At 30.1% G+C, this 18109-nt stretch overlaps 11 protein-coding genes and 1 non-coding gene across 12 annotated transcripts; 4 read left to right on the forward strand and 8 right to left on the reverse strand.

Moving 5' to 3' along the window:
• Positions 1–127: 127 nt before the first annotated feature.
• On the reverse strand, positions 128–376 carry BIL1 (Bil1p; the record flags this gene model as incomplete). Its single annotated transcript, XM_046079808.1, has 1 exon — positions 128–376. One exon carries the CDS (start codon positions 374–376, stop codon positions 128–130), a length of 249 nt encoding a protein of 82 aa, XP_045937109.1.
• A 508-nt stretch (positions 377–884) lies between these two features.
• Positions 885–1454, forward strand: RRG7 (Rrg7p; the record flags this gene model as incomplete). The annotated part of the gene is made up of 1 exon (XM_046081391.1): positions 885–1454. One exon carries the CDS (start codon positions 885–887, stop codon positions 1452–1454), a length of 570 nt encoding a protein of 189 aa, XP_045937110.1.
• MCH5 (riboflavin transporter) lies at positions 1414–3018 on the reverse strand (the record flags this gene model as incomplete). The annotated part of the gene is made up of 1 exon (XM_046079809.1): positions 1414–3018. One exon carries the CDS (start codon positions 3016–3018, stop codon positions 1414–1416), a length of 1605 nt encoding a protein of 534 aa, XP_045937111.1.
• A 519-nt stretch (positions 3019–3537) lies between these two features.
• Positions 3538–3609, reverse strand: SCDLUD_000800. Its single transcript has one exon. It is a non-coding gene; the product is annotated as a tRNA-Pro (tRNA).
• Positions 3610–4479: 870 nt separating this feature from the next.
• SCDLUD_000801 (uncharacterized protein) lies at positions 4480–5721 on the reverse strand (the record flags this gene model as incomplete). The annotated part of the gene is made up of 1 exon (XM_046079810.1): positions 4480–5721. One exon carries the CDS (start codon positions 5719–5721, stop codon positions 4480–4482), a length of 1242 nt encoding a protein of 413 aa, XP_045937112.1.
• A 536-nt stretch (positions 5722–6257) lies between these two features.
• On the reverse strand, positions 6258–7655 carry DFG5 (putative mannan endo-1,6-alpha-mannosidase; the record flags this gene model as incomplete). The annotated part of the gene is made up of 1 exon (XM_046079811.1): positions 6258–7655. The coding sequence occupies one exon, from the start codon at positions 7653–7655 to the stop codon at positions 6258–6260; it is 1398 nt and encodes a 465-aa protein (XP_045937113.1).
• A 575-nt stretch (positions 7656–8230) lies between these two features.
• Positions 8231–10396, reverse strand: SCDLUD_000803 (uncharacterized protein; the record flags this gene model as incomplete). Its single annotated transcript, XM_046079812.1, has 1 exon — positions 8231–10396. One exon carries the CDS (start codon positions 10394–10396, stop codon positions 8231–8233), a length of 2166 nt encoding a protein of 721 aa, XP_045937114.1.
• A 650-nt stretch (positions 10397–11046) lies between these two features.
• On the reverse strand, positions 11047–12333 carry TAF9 (chromatin modification protein; the record flags this gene model as incomplete). Its single annotated transcript, XM_046079813.1, has 1 exon — positions 11047–12333. One exon carries the CDS (start codon positions 12331–12333, stop codon positions 11047–11049), a length of 1287 nt encoding a protein of 428 aa, XP_045937115.1.
• Positions 12334–12993: 660 nt separating this feature from the next.
• MBF1 (multiprotein-bridging factor 1) lies at positions 12994–13446 on the forward strand (the record flags this gene model as incomplete). The annotated part of the gene is made up of 1 exon (XM_046079814.1): positions 12994–13446. The coding sequence occupies one exon, from the start codon at positions 12994–12996 to the stop codon at positions 13444–13446; it is 453 nt and encodes a 150-aa protein (XP_045937116.1).
• Positions 13447–13912: 466 nt separating this feature from the next.
• RNA1 (GTPase-activating protein RNA1) lies at positions 13913–15145 on the forward strand (the record flags this gene model as incomplete). Its single annotated transcript, XM_046079815.1, has 1 exon — positions 13913–15145. The coding sequence occupies one exon, from the start codon at positions 13913–13915 to the stop codon at positions 15143–15145; it is 1233 nt and encodes a 410-aa protein (XP_045937117.1).
• Positions 15146–15459: 314 nt separating this feature from the next.
• On the reverse strand, positions 15460–16662 carry MUM3 (Mum3p; the record flags this gene model as incomplete). The annotated part of the gene is made up of 1 exon (XM_046079816.1): positions 15460–16662. The coding sequence occupies one exon, from the start codon at positions 16660–16662 to the stop codon at positions 15460–15462; it is 1203 nt and encodes a 400-aa protein (XP_045937118.1).
• Positions 16663–17364: 702 nt separating this feature from the next.
• TIM18 (Tim18p) lies at positions 17365–18009 on the forward strand (the record flags this gene model as incomplete). Its single annotated transcript, XM_046079817.1, has 1 exon — positions 17365–18009. The coding sequence occupies one exon, from the start codon at positions 17365–17367 to the stop codon at positions 18007–18009; it is 645 nt and encodes a 214-aa protein (XP_045937119.1).
• Between the last annotated feature and the right edge of the window lie 100 nt (positions 18010–18109).

Here is an 18109-nt window from a genome sequence, read left to right on the forward strand (position 1 = left end):
TGACAAATGAAATTAAACAGTAAGGAAAAAGATGTAAAGGGTAGATAACTACAATTAAAAACAACTATTATAACAAATCATATATATATATATATATATATATATCAGAATACCAGTAATAGTATTGCTAACTCAAATCGTTGATTTTCTTTTCTATCAAACCTATAATCTTATTGAAACTTTCATCATCTCGATCTATCTGTTTCACTATATCTTCTAATGATCTTTGTAATTGGGATATAACATCATATATAGTAACAATATCTTCTTCATTGTTTTCATTACCATTTGTATTCTGGGTAGAAACTATTGTTTCTTTTGATTCATTACTATTTACTGTATTTAATGATGCAGTGGGTATATCCAAATCTGCCATTGTATTTATTTTGTTAAAAGCTTAATTTTATTCTTACTATTATCACAAATGAATAATTTTATTGACCAAGGTAATTTATATTATTAAATTTAAAGTAATAATAATATATATATATGTATTTTTTTTACTCTCTCGGATTCACTCTCTCGGATTCACTCTCTCGGATTCACTCTCTCGGATTCACTCTCTCGGATTCACTCTCTCGGATTCACTCTCTCGGATTCACTCTCTCGGATTCACTCTCTCGGATTCACTCTCTCGGATTCACTCTCTCGGATTCACTCTCTCGGATTCACTCTCTCAGATTCACTCTCTCGGATTCACTCTCTCGGATTTCCTGGAATAAAAAAATAAAAAAATTTTTTTTTTTCCCCTTCAAGTAGAAAATGTTCCTTCAAAACTACAACAAATTTTTTCATGAAAGTTTGTCACTACTAGTAAACCAACCTCGAAGCTTAAATATTAAACTGTACAGAAACTTTATTCCCAACAGAAAACATCAAACAAAATGACAAGATTTCAATCCAAATATATACAATTAATTAAAAATTATATTAAATCAAGTAACGGAATTAAAAGAGGTTCTACTGTCTTTCAAGGCACTCTATACGAATACACAGTCATGAATGAAGTATCTCAATTATTTGACAACAAGATATCAGATTTGCTGAAAATAGGTGGTTCGTATGATCACGGTATTGACATCGTTGGGAAATACCTGCAAAAAAATACTTTATTAATTCAATGCAAATGTTTTCAAAAACAAAAGCTTACGGGTAAAGAAATTAGAGAATTCATGGGTGCGGTATCAATGTTTAAAGAATTAAATAGTATTAAGAATAACGATAACCAACAAGTCTTATCCTTGATTGCCTCTCCAAACTTAATTACAAAAGATGGTATTTTAGTAATGAACAAACTGCCTATTCCCATGGTTTATCTACAGATATCCAAGCTGAAGGTAGACACGTTTGCCACACAGGGGATTAAACCAATGACGGGTAAAATAATAGCCATGTACGAGAACGATTGCAGTCTTAAAACTTACAAAATTTCAGCCCTACACAAAATGCCCTAGATAAAAAATAACAACATGCACTTGCAAATGCTAAAATGCCAGTCCAAATAATGAAGTTTTGATAGCCATGATACGTTTTATCTGGTCCAATAATGGCACCACTGATTGGAATCCCCACCAGAGTGCCAAACGAAACGACAAAATACATTGTAGAATATCTTCTACCAAATTCCTCAGTCTTACTGATTTGACCGCAACAAACCGGCAGTAAAGAAAAAATGGAGCCACTAGTGAAACCGTATAATATAGAAACACCGTACATTACACGTAGACCATCGCCACCAAATGGTAACCAAGCCACCAAAGTAATCAATGTTAACATAAGCAAAGTTAATATAGCAACATTGAATCTGCCATACAGATCACTAATATAACCTGGAATCCACCGACCTGGTATACCCATTATGTTGACAAGCATAATCAACAAATAAGCATTGCTGTCACTAATTCCAACAGCTGTACAATAAGCACCGTAATAGGTTAAAGAACAAGTGATGCACATTTCACCGAATAAAGTGCCAATAACGCAAAACAAATAGTTATAATTTTTAAAAGCCTTAAAATCAAACGCATTTAACACATAGATTTGTAGGAATGATTTTTCCTTATCGCTTTCATCATGAAATCTCTCAGTCACCAATAAGACACTACAAGTTAATAAGAATATATTCAAAAATGCTAAAGTTCTAATGCCCCATTTGAACCCATAAAATTCGTCACTTGTGCTTGTCAATTGAAACATTTTTCTCAGCAATATTGGAAAGACGATACCACCAATACTACCACCCGTTGTAGCTATCGCAGTAAACTGGCCTCTTTTCTTTTTAAAATAGTGGCTCGGAACGCTCACTAATGGGCTCATCAGCATACCGTTGGCAGCACCACAGACCAGACTGAAACTAACAATAAACATCCATAGTTTAGTACTTGAAGCGAGACCAAATAAACCTGCAAAATGCAATAGTGCACCACCAATTAACAAAGCCCTACAGCCTCTTCTATCAAAATAAGTCCCACTGAAAATGCAAGTTGAAAAGTTAACAAATGAGAATAGAGAGAAAATCCAACCTATTGTAGAAGAATTTAATTCTACCAACTGTCGTTGTTGGATATATGTTTCTATAACACCCATTGTGTTTAAAATACCAAAAGTTGGTATCAAACCAAAAAAACAGCCAAGTATGACCAAATAAGCTTTCAAACCACCTTCGGGATAGTCAATTGGATCATCTTCGTCTAAAAAATGTTTTTTTTCCTCGGTCGTTTCTTCTTCAGGCGAGTTTAACGATGTAAGTATAATATCTTGTTCGTTGGATTTTTCCTGCCCTTGCTTGTCATTAATAAAATCATCGCTATTTACGCTGTAGTAGTTAGAATTAATACCATTGCCATAAAATTGTGACGGAGTAGATGCCGCACTTAACCCCTGGTATTCTATGTTGTTATTTATATTATCGCTTTCTGGTACTAAAGTTGCCTGTTGAGACTGTACATTTCCTAATAAAAACGCAGATGCACTTCTTGTAGAAGCTATTGGTTTCATGGGTATATTGTCGTTACTCATGGTTCAAATTTAATATTTTTTGTTTTATTTTTTTTCTAGTTTTTTTTTCTAGTTTTTTTTTTTTTTTTGTGTAAAGTTTATATGCTTAATATAGTGAACATCAAAATGCCAGTTAAAAGTGGAAGAAAAAGACAAAAAAGAAAAAGAAAAAAAAACGAACGGAATAAGCAAATGATTAATTTTTATCTTAATATATATATATCATTTATTTGCTCTGCCCTTAATTATGATTATAAATAGAAATTAATACAAATGTATGAAATAGTATTATACAGATGAGTACTAGTTGTATTAATTTTATGGAATTCTTCTTTTTTATTTAATAAACGAAGCAATGTTCACTTTGTTTATAGATTTTTTTTTTTTTTTTTTTTTTTTTTTTTTCACAGTTTTTATATAATTTTTTCCTTTGTTAATACTCATTGATAATAACCCGCGCATCTCAACAATAACAAATTAAAAATAAAAAGAAACGGTCAAAAAAAAAAAAAAAAAAAAAAAAAAATTAAAAAAAGAAGCGGGGCGAGCTGGGAATTGAACCCAGGGCCTCTCGCACCCAAAGCGAGAATCATACCACTAGACCACACGCCCGTTTCTAACGGTGGTCGCTTGAAGTCAGTACTAGTATTTGCAAGAGTTCGTATAAGAAGAAGTCCTATCAGAGAAGTAGAAAGCTCCCTTAAAGAAGAGACTCGTCTAAATTAAATACACCCTTAAAAACAAAATGAGGGAAATGAATCATATTTAAAGAGATGTATTATTTTTAGAAATCTGCTATAAACTTAAACTTATATATTTTAGGACAGCCTGATGACTAAATCTTTTAACCTATGACAGAATGTCTTTTTTTTTCTTCTTTCTTTAATTTGACTCTGTGACATCTTTTTCTGATATTTTTCCGGTCACGAAACGGATTTCCCAATTATACATTGTAAACGCATTTGGTCTATATATATACTTTTTTTTTCAATTTACATTAAGTTTAGTTTACTTTACAGTTTGTTTTTTTTTATGGAATTCTATGGTTTCCTATCATATCAATTACTACAACAACAAGAGTAGAAATATTATTTTCAAAAATGGAATACTCAGAACACCATAACTTTGTTTTCATAAATATAATATAGTATCTTTTTATATATTTTTATAACTTGACTTCCCATTATTTACATTTGTAATGTTGTTTAACCCGTAAAAAAAATATTTTCGTGAGCTTCATGCAATCTCAATTTTTTGACTTTGTATCCTACTTTGCTACGAAGGTCCATTGAATATGCAGTAATCATATATATATATATATATAAAATACAATAACCCTAACCTAGCATAGTCCTATATATTTGTATTCATAAGGTATATATATATATATATATAGATATATTAAAAATAAAATAAAATAAAATAAAATAAAATAAAATAAAATAAATTACCTTCTAAAATTATCCAATATTAATGCATACATCAATTTCCAAGTAATTTATCATTAGAGCCCCTATTCTTTTTATACTTCTTCTTATAAAAACCACTTTTCAATTTTCTATATAATTCAGCCTTTTTTCTTAACTTTCTGCCACTTCCAATCTCTTTACGAATCATTGCACCGCATTTACCAGGTTCGATATGATTAACCAACCAATTTTTATTATTTTCAAACTTTTCAAAGCAGCCTGAACACCTTCCAACACTTGAATCTTTCTCGGTTTTCTTCAACCAACTTGGGTATATGAAATGGACAGATTTCATATGTGCTCTAAATGTATCCTTTCTACTAAAATCGCCAGTTGGATGACACTGGTGATCTTCGGTCCAATATGGACAACGATAATCTTTAATAGGGTTATGCTTTTTTAAATGGCGCGTTAAATATGCTTTCTCTTTAAAGTTTGAAACGCAGTGTGGACATTGAAATGGGTTGCCATTAGAATTGGAACTAGCAGATGTTGGCAATGCTACTAAATCTATTGCAGATTCTATAGATGTAGGTGAAGTACAATTACTATTGGAACTAAATGAGTTGGCCAAATTAAAAGAATCACAAACAGTATCATTCCTTTCACATTCCTTTGTTTCAAATACTGGGAAAGGTATTGTATTATCCATATGATTATTAAAGACAAATGTTTCCATACTTTTGATACTATTGGCAATGGTATCTACATTAGCCTTTTTTTGTTGTTGTTGTTGTTGGTGGTGTTGTTGCAAAGAATCACACCAAGTCATTTCTTCATCTAAAGAAAACATAGGATTGGAGAGTAAAGATTCAAGTTCAGTATTATTATTGTTACCAGTTACTCTAGTTGACACATTTTTCCCCAGAATATCTAGCAAAACCTGATTATTCAGTTGAAACTCCTCTAACTGGAAAAACTCATTTTTAAAAACATTATCATCGACAGTGTTTCCAGTAGTTTTGTTACCATTGTACAATGAAGAAGCGGCACTTGTCTCACCTTCTTTTTCGTTCAACACAGTCTCAACCCCTTTTAAAAAATCATCAAATAAATAATCTAATTTTTCAGAATCATCAGAGTTAACAGAATTGGTAGATGTTTCTAGTGTATTTGTCGATTCTTTTGTTTGTTTCACACCTCCAGACTTTAGTTGTTCTTGTTCTTTTTGTTTGGCAAATTGCTTATTGATTAAACCTAATGGAACTGAGTTTCGTTGTGGAACATAAACTCTATCGAAGTGGATATAACCCATGGCGTATACGTTGTTTTATTCTTTAGTACCTCGTATGTGTTTTAATTGGTAAGGAAAAAACGAAAAAAAGGAGAAAGTAAAAGAAAAAAAGAAAAAAAAAAAAAAAAACAGAAAAAAACACTATTTATATACAACAAAAACAGATAATAAAAGATTGTATTATTTCTGCGTTTAACTTAAAAAACACAAGAAAAAAGACAAAAAATAAAAAAAAAAGTTTATCTTTACATTTTTTTTTTTTTTTTCTCTTTTCTTTCCTGCGGCATCTTGGCGTTATTGTCTCATTTATCTTAGCTTTGAGAAATGTCGCACCGCTTCCACCATAAATTTATGTGTCAATTAAATAACCCAGTACAAATAATAATAATAATAATAGATAAGCCATATTGCACGCCATACGCACCAAATTAATCACTCATCTACAAAGTCACGTACAAGCAACATCTATCAAAAGAATCCCGCGTTTTTCCCTCTTTGGCCTATTATCGCTAAATACTCTACACTAAACAAAAAAATATATATATCAACTATTCCTTCTAAAACAACATCCATATCCCACCTCCTATTAAAACAACTAATACTATAGCTGTTATAATAGATGCTCCTATACGATCCTTTTGACTAATACTTAATGTGTTTTGTAATAATGAGGCGACGGTATCTGAATCACTACCCAAACCAGCATTAACATCCCCCTTAGAACTACCACCATTATCTGCTGTATATGGTGCTGGTCTATCGTGAATTAATAGCCCTTGTATTATTTCTAATGCACACATTTGTTCACCAAGACCATAAACCGCATCATTTTTACCTAGTGTCCAGTCTAAACCACAGGTGTGCTCATCATATCCACCAGAACATGATTCCGCTGCCCCTCTTGCTGATGTTTCTATTAATGTGTTTATGGTATCTGTTGTAAATGGCGCCATGACACTAGTATACGACAATAATCTACTGAACAAACTTTTAAAGCTCCTTTGATCATTATTGCATGTGCCACTCGATTGACATGCTTGTTCGTACATCGTGTCGTTCACAAAAAATGTTTTCGATGCACCATCCAGCAAATAACCCACATTTGTTTCCCAAACACTTGAACCATTTGTAGCATTATACATATATGCCGCACCTGCAAGGATAATCCCATAATTATATGTCCATTCAGTCTCGGTAATATTACTACAATTGGTATCAATCATAGCACCATCGTAAACTTTACTATCGCTGCTTAAAGTGACAAACCCAACATCAACCAACCAGTCAAACACTTTAGCAGCTACATCTAAGTAGGTAGTGTTACCCGTATATCTGCCCAATCTAGCTGCTAAATTGAACAAGCAACCATTTGCAATGGTATTTTTATAAGAATATCCATTATTCCAAGTGAAAATTTGCCATCTAAGACCACCGCCGCAAGTATCTGCATCCCATCTACTGTACATTGTATTGTAAACACCCTGTGCCATTGCCAAGTATCCTGGAATACTAGAGCTCCCGCTAGAATTATCTGGTGCTGTGAAATTTCTTTCAGTAGCAGTCATAACTGTTAATCCCCAAATACCTTGATCATCATTACCTTCAACCATAGTTTGATTTTCAGTCATAAAATCATAGCTATCACCAGCCTGATGAATAATTGCGTCTTGAATTAATGATTCAAAAGTATTGTTTTCGCATAAGTACCAGTTTTCAATCATACCTCCAAAGGCTTCGCCTGCTTGCCACCAATAGTATGGTGATTGAAACATCCCTACTGTGCCACCATATCTTTCCCCCTCATAATAATCTAGCATACCGTCTATTATTAGTGCTGTTGCATTACAAATAGAACTTTTTGAACTTTCATCTAAATCAATAGAAAAGACATGTAGTGGGAATAAAAACAGGTGGAATAAAAAAAATGGTGTCAATTTTGTTGTGCTTATTCTCATGGTCAAAACTGGTGCAAGAATTTTCCTTGCGCTTGTTACTTTAATTACTTGTTTTTATTTTATAAAATGATATATCACTTGATTATATGGGTCTTAAGTATACAGGTTTTATTTTAAAATTAATGATAATATTTTTTTTTTTTTTTTTTTTTTATTTATTTCTTGCTCAGAATTTTTGTTTCGATGGAAGAGAAGTGGCTTTGTTTTATTTTAATTTTAATTTTAATTTTTTTTTTTTATTTTAATTTTAATTTTAATTTTAATTTTAATTTTTTCTTTTTTTTTTTTTTGCTACTTTAAAATCACTGCAAAATATACTTTGATTACGTTTCCCCGCTACAGTTGCCTCTAAGTCCATTCGCTCAGCCATATTATTTTTTTTTTTTTAGTCTAGCTTAAAAATCAATTCACTCTAACAATGTTTTACTAATTGTTTAAATTCATTCCATAACTGACAATAATAATCATCATATGAGCTAATACCGTCATTATTAATGGTCGATTTCATTATATTATAATATTATAATGAAAACTATTTTACATATAATTCAATATATATATACATACATATATTTTCACATATCAAATTGATCTTTGGTATGTTTTTCAAAAAATTGCAATAATTGACTTTTGAACAATTTGGTAACTGATTCAGGGTATCTACTATCTACTTCATTACAAACCTTAGTTAATCCCATATCGCTGAGTGTATCATTTAAACTTTCTAATAATAATAAGCTAAAGTCACCATACCATCTGTGATTCCAACAACAGATTTTCACCACCAAGTCAATTATTAAATTATCAATGGTGTTCAAGGTAGTTAGAATTTGTTGTGAAGACAATTGGTAATTTTTTTTTAACTTAGTTCTTTCAGCAACATAGTATTGCAACAACTTCCTACAACTAGTGGCACTAAACCTTTGCTGTAAACCGTATTGGAAAGCTTCAGATGCCTCTTTGTCATGTTTCAATCTTGTAGCGCATAACCCTAACAATTCCCATTCAAAAGTCGTTTTGTGATATTCAGTATTGGTAGCTTCAAAATGCAATTGCTCAGCTTGCCACATGGTATATTGTTTCATATCTTGATATAATAACATAAACAAATTATCTAACCATCTTTCGCATAATCTCTTATCTCTAATTGTTTTATTCTTATTATTGGTAAATTCTTCTTCCATCACAAAATTTTCGGCCCTTAACTTTAATAAATTCTCCCATCCTGTTTTTTTACCAATCTCGGCCAACAGCCCATAAGCCAGCTGGAAAGTTGCCTGTAATGATGATGCCGGTAAATTTAATAAGATTGGATCCGCGCTTTTGTGCTCATTAATTACATCCTGTGAATTTAAACCAGTAACCTCATCTAATATAACATCAACTGGTAACGGTAAATGCAAAGCAGAGTTTTTATTATCATTATCTTTGCTATTGTTGGTAGTAGAACTGTCAACGGGGGGACTATTTATCGAACAACATCTCTTAAAATTATATTTTTCCTTATTTAGTGTCATTGGACTACTATTCAAGGCCAATAGCGCATTCTTAACATCATTCAACGCAATATAACTTTTAACTAGCCAATACCAAGTCCTAAATTCGCTAGGACCATATTTTACTGCATTTTGACTAACCTGTAACGCCAAGGTGTAATCACTTTTTAGTTCAAATAGGTATTCAGCTTCAACGCATAAAAGGTCACTTTTATAAGGTAACACATCATCTGATTTCAAGAGTTCACTGTGCAATAACTTGAAAGCATCGATTTCAAAGTCGTTCTCAAAATAAATACGAGATAATACAACACTTAATTCTGGATATTCAGGTAACATCTTACGCAAAACATCAATTGCTAAATCGGCATTGTGACTCAGTTTTGTGATTTTAACAAATGTTTCAACAAGGTAATTATTAATGTTTGAAGTGTTCACAATACCAATTGGGCTACCCAAAAAAGAACCTCTTGTATAGCATAATGGGAAGCCTTTAGATATAAATAATTCAGCAACATCAGTAATCTCGCCCATCATCAGAGGATTTAGAATAATAGTTTCTACAACATTGTTAATCTCGCCTTCGTTACGGTTATCTAGCATTTGTATAAAACTTCTGACCACGGTACAAACAAATGTCTCCAACCAAATGGAAGCATGGGTACCAGAAGATTCCTCATCAGTGTCCAATGAAATATCCCCATCAGTAGCTGTAGTCAAATATGTTTGTAATGTTCCAGGGAAATGGACAACAACATTAACATCGCAAGAGGAGAAGGTATTCCAGCTGGAATAGGTAATTTCACTGATTTTAAAATTTCTATTTTTACCAAACCATAATTGAGGTTTTTCTTCAATGGCATCTTGAATGGATTTACAAAAAACAGCAATTGAATTTGGGTCTGAAGTATCCACCCCGGAACAATATAAATATGTGCCTAATTCCAATTTCTTGGCAATTTGTTGATGATGTGGCATACTAGACTCTGAGCTTATACGATAATTAATTACACTTTGTGTTGCATTACCATTACTGCCATTATTATTGGTGTTATTACTATTGCTAATAGATGAAGTATCACGAGTTGCTGATGTCCCGGAAGCTGGAATATATTTATGAATGCTGATCAAATCTGCTGGTCCTAAGTTATTAGAAAAAGTACTTAATCTGGAATGACGTTCTTTTAAGGCTTGACCAATTGAAGACTCCCTAACTTCTGGAATAGAGCCTTGTGTAAGAATCATTGTTTCTTTCTTTCTTTGTATATTTATTTATTTATTTCTTTCTTTCTTTCTTTCTTTCTTTCTTTCTTTCTTTCTTGATGCGTATATCGCGTGATATTATTGAGTACTATGTTTGCAATGATTTTAGTTATGATTATGAGTTAAAATAAAGCAACAAGTAAAATGTATTAAAAAAGAAAAAAATAAAATAAAATAAAATAAATAAATAAATAAATAAAGCTAAAGTAAATTCAATAAAAAAAAAAAAAAAAAAAAAAAAGCATTTTATGTTTGCTGTATCTGTGTTTCTTTCTCCAGCATTTTTCTGGGCCCTTTTTGGTTTGTTTGCGTTACAAAAATAGTCTGTAGTCAAGCTCGTAGTCAAGCTCGTAGTCAAGCTCGTAATAAAAAAAAGGAGTAGGCGTGAAAAGAGAAGAAAAAAATGATAAAGCTTAAAAGTTTCATTGTTTTTACGGCATCAATCAAAATAACAAAAATTAACCATTTGAATGTCTGGGTAACCTAAAAATAACTAAGGACTTTTTATAAATTGTTAACAAATAAACAAACAAACCCACATTTCTCAAAGTATTAATTATTACATCGCTTAATTGATCCTAAACACATACGTATACAATATCAATAAGCATACTATATATAGTAAACTTGATTCAGTTCTTTTCTTTATTTATATTTTTATCGCTAACTTTATCCCAATTGATGCTACCACCAGTTAAACAGTACTTTTCAGGTGGTAATCTGATTCCCCACGAATTAGGAACTTTAGGTAAGCTTTTTTTATTTCTATCTTGAGCTAATTGTAATAGTAACTCCTTTGGAGCAGCTGTCGGTTTAAACTGATATTGAGTTCTAGCGGCAATAGATAATCTTATATCCTCTACAGTTAAACTACCATTATTGACATTTGCATAATCATTATAAACAACAGCGTCTTTTAAAATATTTCTAGTATATCTATACGCAAAATCCATTAATTGCAATGGAACTGTGTCTTCATATCTATGAATAGATTGGGATGCTAATAATAAATGTAGTAACCGTACATCTCTCGGACTATTGTTTTCATTTAGTATAGTCGAGGTGGTGTATATATTAGGACCTGTTGATATAGGTGGTCGTTGTTGTGGCTCAATTTCTCCTTTGTTTAATGCTTTATCATCTGTGGCAGCAGTAGTAATTGTATTTTTGCTATTTTCATCTTTGCTGACTTTTTTCCCATCAATAGCTTGTGTCCTTTCTTGTGTAACAATATTATTACTAGAAATAGTAGCATCACCATTTTTAGGTTCTCCTGTACTGACTTCCTTCACTGGTTCCTCATGCCTGATTTTTTCCTGCTTAGAATCTAATGGCTCATTTCTTAATTTCCCTTCGTTGTCTTTCTCCTTATCAATTGCAATGTGGTTTTGCTCTTCTGTTTTTTCTATTTCAACATTTTCTTCACTTGCTTTCTTTTTCGTTTCTTCTTCCGAGTCCTCCTTTGAATCCTCTTTAAGTTTTTCTTTTGAATCCGCTTTTGATTCCTCTTTAAGTTCCTCTTTTGGCTCCTCTTTTAGATCGTCTTTAATATTCTCTTTTGACTCCTCTTTTTGATCGTCCTTAAGTTTCTCTTTTGAATCCTCCTTCAGTTTCTCTTTCGATTTTTCATCAAGGTTCTCCTTCAATTCCTCTTTTGGCTTCTCGTTATAATTCACTTTCCGTTCCTCTTTTGGCTCTTCATTAAAGTTCTCTTTCGATTCCTCCTTTGAATTACTTATTTGTTCTTCTTTTTGTTCCGGTTTTTGAAAATTATCTTCAATAGCAGCGGATTTTGGTTTATTGTCAATCGTTACAATAGGTTGTACTTGTTCTTGTTTTTTTAAAGCATCTTTATTCACGGAATTGTTGATCTCCTTTTGAAGATGTTCTTGATTAGAACCAATATTATCCTCGGACATTATTGACACTTCTATATATTAAGTATTATATTGGTTCTTGATTTTTTTTTGCAAGAGTATTTCTTTTATTTTTCATCTTTAATTATTAAAGTGTTGATTTTATTTGTTTAAACATTTTTTTCTTTTTTTTAGTTTTTGGTTTTTGGTTTTTGGTTTTTGGTTTTTTGGAAACCTAATCACTTTGAACGACAATTTGTGGATTACTAAAATGGAAGTTTCTAGAATAAAAAAAATAAAAAAATAAAAAAATAAAAAAATATATTTGTTAGCGTCGGCGTAGCATTTCGAGTGCTTAGAATCAGCCATATAAAAAAATACAAAAAAAAAAAGGGGGGTACGAAAGATAGAAAGAAAGCTCTTATGTTTTATTTATATATACATATATATAAATATATATTTTACTTTTTGTTTAATTCCATTCAGCGGCAATATATCACTCAAATGATGTGCATTAATTAATTAATTAATTTTTTTTTTTTTTTTTTTTTCTACTTTTTGTTTTTAATTCAATCTCTTAATTCCAATTCTTGTCCCATTTTAAATCACTTTGTATATTAAATTTAGAAGAAATAATCATTTCATAAAAGCATATATACTTATATATACATATATAGCAAGGAAAAATAAACAAAAAAGTACAAATCAAATTAATAGAAAAATATGTCCGACTGGGAAAACGTTACTGTTATTGGTAAAAAAGCTAGAGCTGGTGGTAGTGGTCCACGTCAAACAGTTGCTAAAACACAATCACAGATCAATGCTGCCAGAAGATCTGGTATGGTTTTAAGTGTCGATAAAAAGTATGCAGTTGGTAATAAACGTGGTGATTCTGAAGGTCAGAGGTTAACTAAAGTGGATAGAGATGATGATATCATTGTTCCAAAAAAGTTGGATGCTAATGTGGGCAAAGTTATCGCTAGATCTAGAACTGACAAAAAACTAAGTCAAAAAGATTTAGCTACCAAGATTAATGAAAAACCAACTGTCATTAATGACTATGAAGCTGGTAGAGCTATTCCAAACCAACAGGTCTTGGGCAAATTAGAAAGAGTCTTGGGTGTTAAATTAAGAGGTAAAAATATAGGCGAGCCTTTAGGTGGCCCAAAGAAATAAGTAAATGGCGTAATTTTTTTTAAACAAAAAAAAAAAAAAAAAAAAAAACAATTACTAATATATGTATATATTTTATTTCATATTACTACTATAACGACTTTCTATTTTTTTTATTGTTTCCTCTTTTTGATTCTTGAATAATAAATTATTGAATTTTAGTTATGGAAAAGTTACTGTTAAAATCAATAACTAGAAGGTAATATTCATATGTCCGAAAGTTTTTAACCGGAATATACGGATATTTTTTTTTTTTTTTTTTTTTTTTTTTTTTTTTTTTTTTTTCAATTAATTAATTTTTTTTTTTTTTCTCTTTTTTTCTGTTTCAACATTTTTCTTCCGTTTGATCAGTTTAAAGCCACACGAATCTTTCCGACTTTATATTTTTGTTGTCTTGATTGTAAAAAGAAAAAAAAAAAAAAAAAGCTTAAAGAAATTATTAACACCATAATAATAACATCAGGCAAATATGGCAAGTCTAGATTTTACTCCAGTTCACGAAGATGATGAAGTTTATTCCATCACAGGTAAAGCTTTGAAGTTAACAACCGCAGAAAATATTAAACCGTATATTGACGACCTATTGAAACTAAAAAAAGTTACAAAGATTGATTTCTCAGGTAATACAATTGGTATAGAAGCATCTAAAAGTTTAGCTGATGCAATCTCTCATCACAGCTCAATCTATGAAAATGTTATTGAAGTTAATTTCGCTGATTTATATACATCAAGATTAGTAGACGAAGTTGTGGAAAGTTTAAAATATTTATTATCAACTTCTGGTGGTCTATTGAAATGTTCTAAGCTAGAAATTCTTAACTTGTCAGATAATGCACTTGGTTTAAGAACTATCGATATCTTGGAAAAATTTATTGCCAATGCCATTCAATTAAAACATTTGATTTTAAGTAATAACGGGATGGGCCCATTTGCTGGTGAAAGAATTGGGAAAGCCTTGTATACTTTAGCTCAAAACAAAAAGAAACAAAATAAACCAATGTTAGAAACCTTTATTTGTGGTAGAAACAGATTGGAAAATGGCTCTGCCGTTTATTTAGCATTAGGTTTGAAAAGCCATGGAGATGGTTTACGTTGCGTTAAATTATATCAAAATGGTATTAGACCAAGGGGTATTGCCACCTTATTAAAGTATGGTTTAAAATATAATTCTAAATTAGAAATTTTAGATCTTCAAGACAACACTTTTACCTCAACTGCATCTTTAATTCTCGCTGAAACTTTACCTGTCTGGAAACATTCTTTAAGGGAATTGAATGTTAATGATTGTTTGTTGAAAACACCCGGGTGTGATGCTGTTTTGAAAGTTTTCTCTCAAGTCGAGTTTGTCAATTTGGCCAAATTGAAATTACAGTACAATGAAATGGCCCATGAAACCTTAGTTAATGAGTTGATACCTGCATTGAAAAATAAAAAATTACCTAGTTTGAACCTGTTAGAATTAAATGGTAATAGATTATTGGAGGATAGTGATGATTTGGATGAGTTGGCTAATGTATTTGGTGGTGAAATAGATGATTTAGATGATTTGGAAGAACTTGATAGTGAAGATGAAGATGAAGAAGATGCAGATGAAGATAATGAGGAAGAATTGGAAGATATAGACACTAATGAATTAGAAAAGGCATTAGATGAGAACGAGATTAGTAAATTAACTGAAGCATTAGAAGATGTCCATATTTAATTTATTTATTTATGTTTTTATTTTTTTTTTTTCATTTTTGTTTTTCCAATATTTCTTTCCTGTTATTACTTATCAATTATATTATATGTACACATTTAATAATAATATATACATAAGTGAAAATTGAACCATTTTTTTGTTTCTTTTTTTCTTTTTTTAAATTTTACTTTTGGTAATATACCCTTTTGCCATATAAACATTATCCAATATTTATGCAAATTTAAATTTAAATTTAAATTTAAAAAAAAAAAAAAAAAAAAAAAACATTTACAATGCTACCTTAAATAAATATAGAGATATTAATAAGAGTTGAATCATTCATTAATTAATTTTATATTGGTTTCAAATATATCTATAAGTTTATCCTTCTCTTTCCATTCGCTTTCTAACCATTTTTCCCATTGTTTTTCCTTCATTTTTACTAACCTAGTTATATCCTTTTTTTGGATATTCACTCTTACAATAATCGGCATATTTTCTTTCGATTTTGATATCATTTGTAAAAATGATGGTGTTATTTGCAGTAATTTGTAATAACTTTGATCCTTTTCCTCATCAATTTTTTTAACTAGAATTGGTTGATAATAAACAATGGTAATATCATACAACCATTTAGAAAAGCTTGTTGCTGTTTTATTTAAATTTTTGGATGGAAGAATATCTTTGGTAACAGATGCCTCTTTCAATATTATTTTTTTATCCTTATTACTTTTTTCAGTTTCTTCTTTTAGTTTGTTATAGTACCTGAATAGTTTTAATATTGCACAAAAATTTTTAAACCTTGGATATAATAAATTATTAAAGTTTTTAATATTGCTCTGTGTACATATTTTATTCTGAATTAATTTAACCTCGTTGGTTAAGATATTAACCTCGGGAAATATAACAAAATTGTAACGATGAGTTAGTTCATTTTTTGTGGATATTGATAAATTATTTTTCATTATTTTTTCACTGATTCTTTTAGGTGTGATTTTACAATTTTCATCACGGGAAATCGTTCTAAATAGAGTCGATAATTTCGGTATACTGTTGATACTGCTCCAAGAAATAAACTTTGTTTCATCAACCATTCCATTTTTAACTATTTTGGAATAAAAATCAGAAAAACACTCCAATTGCTGGTTTTTTTGAACAATATGATTTATAATCAGATAATCAAATATTGACCTATGGTTGCTTATAAAAATGGCATTACCTTCAGTATCATAGTCAGTGGTAAATATTTTTTTAGTTATTCCTTTAAACTCCTCTTCTTTTTCACTATGTTTTTTAAAAATTGCAGCTGAATATTCATCACCAGTAATTACTATGGAAACATTGGCATTATTAATGGATAATTGCAAAACAATGTTCCAAAAATATTGCTCTAAACAAACCTTTAGCAAATATGCATACGGGATAAAAGTAGTTTGTATGTAAAAATAAGTTTTATTTAATTGGTTAAAGATAGTTTTTCCAATGATGGGTATTAAATGGATAAGTTCTAAAATGGCAAATATAATTTTGGAACCCATTTTACCGTTGGTTTTTTTACCAAAATAATATATTAAATCATATATTAGGCAATAAATGTGGTAAAAATATAGGTACAGTATAAGTAAAATGCAATAATATATTTTTTGTATAATTTGGACTTTGGTATTTTGATTTAAAAGCTCATCTAGTTGGCCACTTATATGAGTTTCAAAACTGGATAGAATGGATTTAGTCATTGCTGAGCAGAATTAGGCAATAAGTTAATCTTTATTCGAGTTTTTTTTTTTTTTAATGCAAATATCTGAAAAAGATAACTAATAAAAAAAAAAAAAAAACTAAAGTTTTTAAAACGTATTTGATATTTTTTTAAATCATATGAAACATTTTAGTTGTAAAATAAAAACAACAATTTTGATATGTAATATTTAATTCCCATAAATATTTTTCATTTTTGTGTAATGTGTCTCTGTCACCAATTTTAATATTAATTCTTGTAAATTGAGCATCAATAAGTTTTTTTAAATATATCCGAAGAACAAATCCGTTGTTGTCCGAGATATAGCTTTTTTTTTTTTTTTTTCTTTTTTTTCTTTTTTTTTTTTTTCCGCTTTTTACTTTTTTTCATCTTTCAAATCAAACTTCATTGCTTATTTCCATAGCTCTTCTAAAATTATATATCACCCAAAAAAATAGAAAATAAATACCAGACATTTAGAAAACTTTAGAAAATATAAACAATAATGCTTTTATTTAATCCAATACGTAACCAAATACCATTGTATAAAAATCACATTAAGTTATCAGCAAAAAGTTTAATATCTACTACTGCTAAAACAATGTCTATTATGTATCGCAGACAATTAACCTCTGGTACCTCGTCAAATATATCTTTCAAATCAAGACTATCAAAGATTAAATTAATACCAGATTTTTCCAAATATAAATTAATTTCACAACCACCAGGTGGGGTTATTGGTGATGTAAATGAAGCCTACAAGCCACCAAAACCAGATTATTTTGAAGGTTCATATCATTGGGACTACGAAAGACTAACCGCAATATCACTTTTACCTTTAACCTTATTTCCATTTTATTGTGCATTTTCTAGTACTACTGCTATGTATCCGTTATTAGATACCACTCTATCCACATTTCTATTAATTCATGTAAATTTTGGTTTAAAAAGTTGTATTATAGATTACATACCCAAAAGAAAATTTGGAGTTTGGCACACGGCTGCAATTAGGCTTTTACAATTGGGAAGTATATTAGCCTTGTATGGTATTTATGATCTAGAGACAAATAACAACGGGATAATTGATTTATTAAGTCAATTATGGAAAGATCCTGAGACTAATTTATACATTTTTGGAAAATCTCATTAGAAAAAAAAAAGAACTTTTTTTTTTTTTTTTTTTTTAATCCGCATGTATACGTATATATGTCTGTGTAAGTATAGTATGTAAGTATTATAAATTTTACATC

The sequence above is a fragment of the Saccharomycodes ludwigii genome, chromosome I (assembly GCF_020623625.1).
Source record: "Saccharomycodes ludwigii strain NBRC 1722 chromosome I, whole genome shotgun sequence".
Classification (NCBI taxonomy): domain Eukaryota; kingdom Fungi; phylum Ascomycota; class Saccharomycetes; order Saccharomycodales; family Saccharomycodaceae; genus Saccharomycodes; species Saccharomycodes ludwigii.